We start from the raw sequence: 10035 nt of genomic DNA, 5'->3' as shown, positions 1-10035 counted from the left end.
TCTTTAGTAAGGTCATCTTACTGTGCCTGCAATTGTACTTCCTCCATAGCTCAAAACGGATCTCCCTCACGATCCTCTGCTTCTCAGACAGGACACAGGTTGTGTCATAGCCCCACTCCAACATGTGCTGCAGTATAAAGATGCAAGCATATAATCCCAATTTTTTTAATGCAATTATTGAAATTAATGTCCTCAAGAAAACAGCAAAAAGTATTTGAAGGGGAAATATTGGATTTACTGTTATCATTATATGTGTGTGGGGTCTGAGCAATCGGATATTGGGCAGTTGAGCTGAGATGTACCTGTCTAGTGAAGTGACGGTACCGTATGGGGTGTAAAGCTGGTTCGCCTCCCAGTAGTGCACCCTGGGTAACTCTAAATAAACCCTTAAATACTGGCGGTCAGACAAATAAAGCTTCACCTGAGTCCTGACCAACAGGACACAAACTCTAATCTATAGACTGTGTGCGTGTGTGTGTGTGGTATATAGTGTGCGGCAGGAAAATGGATGTGCAATTTGCATGTGAAAAATATTTCTATGCTGTCAATACATACATGCTACAGACATAGTGCTGTGATGTCACAACAATACTTAGTGCACCAATCAGTAATATCTACTGAGACCTTAGAAAATATGAAGTTGTATGTATTGCGAAAAAAAACATTCGCATCATTAGGGACAAATTTTTTTTCAATCGCAAATATTTTATAACACTCTATCTGCATATAAAGCGATTGTTCTCACATGCATGTGAAAAATAATCAAATACACTGCTTTAATGTCAAAATACTTACAGTGATCAGTTCTTCCTCACTGTCGCCAAAATTGCTGCCAACCATGTTTTCTAATGATCAAACTTTGGGTAGGTTGAAAACAGTTGCTAAACTTGGCCATGCCCGTTTTGCGCATGCGCATACACAAATATTACATTGCCGATTTTTGCAATGAATAAAATAATCAATGGAGATCGCAAATTCTCGAATTCGTGAACTTACTACGAAAAATCGCAAATTCGAATATAGCTACACTAGCTATGATGATTACATCTGATTCTCATACCATTGATTTGGTGGGACTTGCCCATCTGGCATTTGCTAGGATTGCCAGATTGACAGCCCATCCCTGACCTGACTCTTATTTCACCTTCAATTTATCTGTTAATCCTAAAGGTTCACATACTTTCGCCACTCTCAGAGATGTGATATTGGATCATTTTCCTTAATAAATAATTGACTAAGTCTAATATTTTTGACTCATTTGTTTAAATTGGTCATCTTTAGATACTTGTAGAAGTGTGAATATCAGATGTAGTTTTAGGTCAAATTTATGTAGAAAATTTTGAAGGGTTCACAAGCTTTCAAGCTCACCATTGTAAGAATTGCTGGTTACAGTAATGCTTTTCTCTATCTGTTAAAAGGGGCATAACTTGCATTAATTTTTACCACATTTATACAACTATTCACTTCTAACCAATTATGTTGATGGTATACAAGGTGGGTAACAATATTTTACTTAGGTTAACATCTGTTTTTGATACAAAGCGACAATCCTTGTGTAATAACTTCTTGATATTTGAATCTTGATTTAGTATGGTCAAATACTTTTAGATTATATTGGTTATTTCCGAATATTCCTAGGAGCACTGAGCTCATTATGACTTGTTCTAATGCTGCTCTTATCAGGCTTTTTATGGATAGAAGTTAATGTCTGTCTGTCCTTATTTTGCATAATATGACCGTCTCTGTTCATCACCCAAGGTTTGTACACTTTGACTTAATAACCTAGTGTTTATAGTGTTACATTTTTTCTGATAGTCCATAATGTCAGAATAAGAACTCCCCAACTGGTATACTATGTACTGGGTGTGAAAAATGGGAGCTTATACTAAATCAATAAAAAAGCAGATTACAGTTGCAAGAAAAAGTATGTGAACCCTTTGGAATGATATGGATTTCTGCACAAATTGTTCATAAAATGTGATCTGATCTTCATCTAAGTCACAACGATAGACAATCACAGTCTGCTTAAACTAATAACACACAAATAATTAAATGTTACCATGTTTTTATTGAACACACCATGTAAACATTCACAGTGCAGGTGGAAAAAGTATGTGAACCCTTGGATTTAATAACTGGTTGAACCTCCTTTGGCAGCAATAACTTCAACCAAACGTTTCCTGTAGTTGCAGATCAGATGTGCACAACGGTCAGGAGTAATTCTTGATCATTCCTCTTTACAGAACTGTTTCAGTTCAGCAATATTCTTGGGATGTCTGGTGTGAATCGCTTTCTTGAGGTCATGCCACAGCATATCAATCGGGTTGAGGTCAGGACTCTGACTGGGCCACTCAAGAAGGCGTATTTTCTTCTGTTTAGGCCATTCTGTTGTTGATTTACTTCTATGCTTTGGGTCGTTGTCCTGTTGCAACACCCATCTTCTGTTGAGCTTCAGCTGGTGGACAGATGACCTTAAGTTCTCCTGCAAAATGTCTTGATAAACTTGGGAATTTGTTTTTCCTTCGATGATAGCAATCCGTCCAGGCCCTGACGCAGCAAAGCAGCCCCAAACCATGATGCCCCCACCACCATACTTCACAGTTGGGATGAGGTTTTGATGTTGGAGTGCTGTGCCTCTTTTTCTCCATACATAGTGTTGTATGTTTCTTCCAAACAACTCAACTTTGGTTTCATCTGTCTACAGAATATTTTGCCAGTACTGCTGTGGAACATCCAGGTGCTCTTGTGCAAACTGTAAACGTGCAGCAATGTTTTTTTTGGACAGCAGTGGCTTCATCTGTGGTATCCTCCCATGAAATCCATTCTTGTTTAGTGTTTTACGTATCGTAGATTCGCTAACAGGGATGTTAGCATATGCCAGAGACTTTTGTAAGTCTTTAGCTCACACTCTAGGATTCTTCTTCACCTCATTGAGCAGTCTGTGTTGTGCTCTTGCAGTCATCTTTACAGGATGGCCACTCCTAGGGAGAGTAGCAGCAGTGCTGAACTTTCTCTATTTATAGACAATCTGTCTTACTGTGGACTGATGAAGAGCAAGGCTTTTGGAGATACTTTTATAACCCTTTCCAGCTTTATGCAAGTCAACAATTCTTAATCGTAGGTCTTTTTTATAGGGCAGGGCAGCTGTAACCAACACCTCCAATCTCATCTCATTCATTGGACTCCAGTTGGCTGACACCTCACTCCAATTAGCTCTTGGAGATGTCATTAGTCTAGGGGTTCGCATACTTTTTCCACCTGCACTGTGAATGTTTACATGGTGTGTTCAATAAAAATATGGTAACATTTAATTATTTGTGTGTTATTAGTTTAAGCAGACTGTGATTGTTTATTGTTGTGACTTAGATGAAGATCAGATCACATTTTATGACCAATTTGTGCAGAAATCCATATCATTCCAAAGGGTTCACATACTTTTTCTTGCAACTGTATGTGACTATTAAACTATTGGTCAATGAACATCAGAATGATATTTACAACAGCATGTGCAGCTTGCCCCTGTGGGAGCCAGTGTAGAGGATTGGAGTGGTAGTGGCCCTGATGTAGTGTAGTTGTGCCACAGTGTCCTACCTCAGGCCGTCGCTCCCTGGAGTTCAATGCAGTGAAAGAGATGATGATATAAGGAACCAGGCGGAGATGGCTGAACAAATAACGTTTTATTTTATTGAGTGCAAAAATGGATAACAGCATTTTAAGCAGAAGTTGGTACAAAGTGCAATTTCTCCTTCAAGATGATGGGGTATGGTGGCTGGCAATGTGGCAAGGATGACACTCAGAAACTTGCTAACTGACGCTGTCTCTGTCTGGATTCCCTCCCCTACGGCTTTTATCTGGCATCTGTGACTGCAGGTGTCCACTGTATGATGCAGGCCTCTAGCTATGCCTGTCCTGAGTCTTATGATGGTGTCATAACATGTTTCCCACCCCTTTTGCAGCAGAGTCTTGATAGCCTGGATGCTTGATCACTCTGCTGCCTAATATTCCGTAGCTTGATAATCTTCTGTTGCCTAGGACCCTGCAGGTTCTAGTAGTGGTCCTCATAGAAGAGCTGCCCTTGGGAGCCTCATGTTCTGGAGGAACGAGAGATGGATCACATCCCCCTCACTCCTAACTCTCCATCTTTAGACTGACTCTCCCTAGCTCAGCCCCACCCTTGGTAGGAAGTCAGCCAAGCCTACTTCTACCAAAAAGGGGGAGGTATGGAATGTTAAGTTCCATTCTTATTACTAAACATTGACAACCATACTCCATCTAGTGGTGAAACATAACATGTCATTACAACAAGATTACATCAATGCAGGTAAGTACAATACAGTAAACAGAGTACAAAATAGTAATACCCCAATTCTAGGGTATTAGACATGGAAAAGAAACTATTACTCTGCCGGAACAGACTACTGCAATACAGTACCACATATGTGAATCTAGCCTAACTCAATGTTTTTTTTTCAGTTGTCATGCAAAGTTCCGAAAAAGCTACAAAGTAGTTATGAAGAGCATACAACGGACTACTTAATTTACAAAATTGTAAGGAATTATGTTTTAAAGCATTTGCTTGACCTTATTTGTAAAAGCTAATTTGTATCAAGAACAGTATGGGTTACAAGTGTTGCATCTTCATTGGTATTGAAGAGAAAGACGCTGCTCATGGCTGAAGGGACAATCTTTAAACATCAGTTAGTCCATGAGTCATCTTAATGTGACAGGTTGCAGATCATTCATTTATTCCTATTTTGTTCCTTAAAACCAAAAAAAGAAGGCAATTAGTGCGCTCATAAAGAGCACCCCACATGAGCCTTTGTGTGTGTTTAATTCACTCCCAAATACATTATTATATTCAGTTCTACATGGCCATTGGAGAAAGCATTAGTAAGCAGATTAGCGCTGTTTACTGTTTTACTACAATCAAATGTTTCCCTGTTTAAAAGCCTTTCTCCTAACTATCCCCCACAGTCTCTAAATATAGACATCTAATATATCAGATGTAAAAATGCATCTACTTCTGGCTGTTAGACTGTGTTTGTTAGAACTGTTCTGGATTTTCTTAAATAGTTTATATATACTGTATTTTTTGCCCATAAGATGCACCTAGGTTTTAGAGGAGGAAAATATGAAACAAAATATTTTTCATTAGACTTCAGATCAAAGCCCCCATCAGACCCCCAATGTTAATAAGACGCCCAATCAGACCTGAGCTCAGGCCCCTAATCAGAACTGAGCTCAGACCCCCAATGTTAATAAGACTACAATCAGACCTCAGCTTAGACCCCCAATGTGAAAAAGACCCCATTCAGATCTCAAATCCTTTTTTTTATGATTTTGAAGCTTGTATTTGAGCCTACAAAACCCATTTTTTATTTTATTTCTGAACCCTCATGGGTCTTTTAGACCCATGATTTGTACAGAATTGCTAATTTCTTATGTTGGCCTGCCACCTGCTGGACAAAGTAAGAATTGCAGCTTCAATACCCTGGGTGTCTTCAGAGAGAGCCAGCCTATTGAAACCAATTACCTGCATCCTCCTTGGCCAAAGGGGATGCCGGTAACAAGCCTGGAAGCCCAAATTTCTGGGTTTTTCACCCTTTTGAAGCTGTGATCTTACTTGATCACGGTATCTAAAGGCTTTAATGACCGCGATCGGCATTACTGTTGGTCGTGGTTATTAGTCGTGGGTCTCTGCAGTTTGAAACAGCAGAGACCTGCTGGCCATGACGCCCGCTTCACATGCGAACAGACGCCATGTTTGCACTTCGGTCCAGCGCCATACTGCCATACATGTAAGGCGCTGATAGCGAACGGGTGAAGCACAAGGCTTGGGCGAAATGTTCATTTGGGTGCTGGACAGTGGGAGCTGGATTTGTTATGGGAAGTGGTAGGTAGCATGGTTTGAGAGTGATGCCCCTTCAAATCATATACCTTCAGACAGGATTTGATGGATATTGCCTATAGGAGGGATGCAAACTGCACTGGTTATTAGTGATGAGCGGCAGGGGCAATATTCGATTTCGCAATATTTCACGAATATATGGGCGAATATTCGTCATATATTCGCAAATTCAATATCTTCGTAGACTTTTTTTTTTAATTGCGAAAATCGCGATGTCAAATTTCTTAATGCGCATGCGCAAAAAGGGGCGTGCCCTAGCAACTGTTTTCGAACTACCCGAAGTTTGAGGCGATTTGAAAAGATGGTCGGAAGCAATTTTCGCGACAGTGAGAAAGAACTCCTGATCACTGTAAGTAATTTCACATTACACCAGTGTATTTGATTACATTTCACATGCATGTCAGACCAATCGCATTATATGCAGATAGAGTGTTATAAAATATTTGCGATTGTGAAAATCGGCACTTATAATGCGAATGTTTTTTTTGCAATACATATTACTTCACTTTTTATCAGGTGTAAGTAGCTATAACTGATTGGTGCACTAAGTATTGTTGTGACATCACAGCACTATGTCTGTAGCATGTACCTATATACAGAAATATCTCTCACATGCACATTGCACATCCATTTTCCTGTCGCACACTATATACCCCACACAAACACAGTCTATAGATTAGAGTTTGTGTCCTGTTGGTCATGACTCAGGAGAAGCTTTCTTTGTCTTACCGCAAGTATTTGCTGGTTCATTTAGAGTTACCCAGGATGCACCACGGGGAGGCGAACCAGCTTTACACCCCATACCGTACCGTCACTTCACTAGACAGGCATATCTCTGCTCAATTGGCCAATATCTGATTGCTCACACCCCACACACATACAATCGCAATACAATCCGATCTTATAACGGTAACATTAAATCTAATATGTTACTTTTTGCTGTTTTGCTGAGGACATTATTTTCAATACTTGTATTAAAAAAAATTGGGATTATATGTGTGGCGAAACCAACCTCGACACTGGGTTTTGGAGGGGCCTGGCTACTAGCCTCTTGCCCCAGGATTATGGGCCCTCTCATCAGCCAGGCCTCATTTGTTCACAAAGGACTTGGACTAACTTGAACTCTCACCCCCACGAATTAGACCAGGGTTCAAGTTAGTCCATTACGTTTGGTAATTGTATTTTGTGGATTGCGTCTCAGACAATGCTCATTGTGTTAGTTAATTGCGTCTCAGACAATGCTCATTGTGTTAGTTAATTGCGTCTCAGACAATGCTCATTGTATTTTGTTTATTGCGTTACACACAGAGGGAAGGGGATTTTGTGTACAATTGCTGGGAAGGTTGAATACTGTAAATACATGTGATTGGCTGTTTTTACAAAACCCTGGGGGTGGTGGCCTTGTTGGAAGATGTGTATAAATCAATGCTTGTGTTTAAAATAAAGAGAGTTCCTGTTTTTTTACCTTCATGAAGTTTTGGCTCATGTTTGGCTCATGGGATAACTACACTCTTGGGGATTGCTATATCACAATACTCCCCTGAGTATAAGCTCTTGTAAGAGCTTCGCTCCTGGTTCCTGTCTCTGGATTTAGGAGAGGTTCACCCACTGGAGCCTGGAGCCTTGTCGTAGGTCCAGGGTGGGTAGGAGACGGCGAGACCTCAACCAAGCTTCGGCGGTTCGTGGGGTCTGCAGCGCTGACGGTGTCAAGTGGAGTGCTTGGAGTCCTCTGGAAGCACTAGGAGCATCTATCGACGGAGGTACCCGGTCAGGGTGCTAGGCGTTCCGTTACATTGGTGGCAAGCAGTGGGATGGCGTCCTAGTGTGAGGAGAAGCAGCTCGGAGACACCGTTCGTGGAGTATATTGAGGGCAACGCTAGTATCCGTACAGCGCCCCTGGCTACAGCAATATGGATGCCGTTGGTTCCTGCACAGCATTCCATGAGGAAGATCACCTGGATTACAGGGATGCCGAGCGGACAGGCGTATGGCACCAGGCCCTGGAGGACGTGCAGCGTCGGAGGAGTGAGAGTCTTCCCAGTGAGGAGCAGAGATTGCGAATGCGATTGGCGCTGCGACTACCTCTACTGGGAGAGCAACCATTGATGGAGTGGGTGTCAGAGCTTGAGACACTGGTATGGCAGGAAACCTGGCTGGATGACGCTTACCAAGCACTATGGTGGGACACAGTAGGACAGTCTCCATGGATGGAGGAGTACGCCAAGCCCAAAGGTGAGGAATATAATTGCCCTGGTTTATTGTGGGAGTCTTTTGAAGACATTGACTTTGGGAGCACAGTCTAGACAAGAGTCTAGATTTTGGGACATTACTGACTACAGGTGGGACTTGCACAATTGGCCTACAACTAGTGGGGTGAGGGAAGATCTGACCTTTCTGGTCCAAAGGGAGTGGGAACTGGAGCAAGATTATCAACAGTTGTTTCGCTCCATTCAAGCCCAGCGCAAGATACAAGACAGTTGGATACCAGGCCCAGACCTGCAGCCCTTCCCCTGGCAAGTCACAGCTGAGGTATCCCCTACTTCCTCACCAACTGTGGAGGTAGGGGACTTCATAGACTGGTACTGGGAGGAACCCCAGTCGGCAGGTGGAGATGGGACCGTAGTCACTCCACCGTCCCAACAGGGTGGCTGGGCAGGCGGCCCAGATCTCCAACTGCCACTGGGAGTACAGGGAGAGGAGATGGTCGGTCCCTCATCTCTGCAACAACCAGAATCACTGGTAGTGGAGACAGTCGGTCTCACTACCCAGCGGCAGTATACTCTACAGGGAGAGGAGACAGTTGGTCTCTCTCCCCAGCGGCAGATGGGGCATCCAGAGGAGGGGGTAAGTGATAGCCCCCCTCCACAGCTCTCTCCCAGCCCAATACTGAGGGAAGTGGGTAAGGCTTTAAACCCCATTCATGCACTGTCATGGTCTTACCTTCTTGCTGTTCTCCTTCGTTTGACATGTGCTGGCGGCCATCTTGGTTTCTGGGTTTCTTGTAGCCTCCCACCCTGCGGCTCCTCCTTCCCACTGGGAGGAGCTGGATGCCCAGCTCATATATATAGGAGGTCTGTGGCTTCAGTTCCTTGCTTGGTCCTCCTGTGTTCACATGCTTCTAGACTGCTGCTGCTTCTGGTTCCTGATCCTGGTTTCGTCCGACTACCCTGCTGGTTCCTGATCCTGGTTTCGTCCGACTACCCTGCTGGTTCCTGATCCTGGCTTCGTCTGACTACCCTGCTGGTTCCTGATCCTGGCTTCGTCTGACTACCCTTCTGGTTCCTGACCTCTGGCTTCGCAAAGACTCTGCTTCGGTTTCGCCATCCGTTTGGACTTTTGCTTTACAGCTTTATTTTCAATAAAGCCTTCTTATTTTCACTTATCCCTTGTTGTACGTCTGGTTCATGGTTCCGTGACATTAGGACCAAGCCATGAATTCTGACGGTACAGGGCCATCCTCGCTACCCACGCTGGTTGCCAGACTTGATCAGCAGGATCACCTGTTGGGTCGGTTCGCTGTGGCGTTGCAAACCCTGCTTGAACGCACGGCTCATTTCGCTCCCGTTGCAGATGGGTCGGTTGTCGCTCCTGGGCCCGCTCCTACTGCCGCTCCGGTTGTTGCGCCAGAGTCTACCCCGACACCTGTTGTTGCACCTGCAGTGTTTCGGGGTATGACCGGTTCTGCCCCTCTTCCACAGCGCTTTGGGGGAGAGCCAACTCAGTGCCGAGGTTTCCTTAACCAGGTGGGCATTTATTTCGAGTTGCTGCCACATGCCTTTCCCACTGAGAGATCAAAGGTGGGCTTCTTGATCTCGCTGCTCTCGGACAAGGCCTTGGCCTGGGCCAGCCCTTTATGGGAGAACAACAATCCGGTGGTTGCCGAGTTTTCCGGTTTTGTTGCTTCTCTTCGGAAGGTATTCGATGTGCCGGCTCGTGCTGCCTCTGCTGCGAAGCTCCTTATGTCCATCAGACAGGGTTCACGATCCGTAGCTGAATACGCCATTGAGTTTCGTACCCTGGCAGCAGAGGTGGGCTGGAATAATGAGGCTCTGGTCGCTGCTTTCTCTCATGGTCTCTCGGATGCCTTGAAGGATGAGGTTGCAGCTAAGGACCTACCAGTGGAGCTC

General features: G+C 43.8%; 1 protein-coding gene across 1 annotated transcript in view; it reads left to right on the top strand.

Annotated features, from left to right (window-relative positions):
* Positions 1-4290: 4290 nt before the first annotated feature.
* Positions 4291-10035, top strand: part of LOC120990960 (transcription initiation factor IIB-like) — a 35261-nt gene continuing 29516 nt past the window's right edge. Inside the window, 1 exon segment of the mRNA XM_040419851.1 lies at positions 4291-4321. Within this exon segment, the coding sequence (XP_040275785.1) occupies positions 4291-4321 (31 nt within the window).

The sequence above is a fragment of the Bufo bufo genome, chromosome 2 (assembly GCF_905171765.1).
Source record: "Bufo bufo chromosome 2, aBufBuf1.1, whole genome shotgun sequence".
In the NCBI taxonomy this organism is placed as follows: domain Eukaryota; kingdom Metazoa; phylum Chordata; class Amphibia; order Anura; family Bufonidae; genus Bufo; species Bufo bufo.
This window is presented reverse-complemented; position numbering and strand designations above follow the sequence as displayed.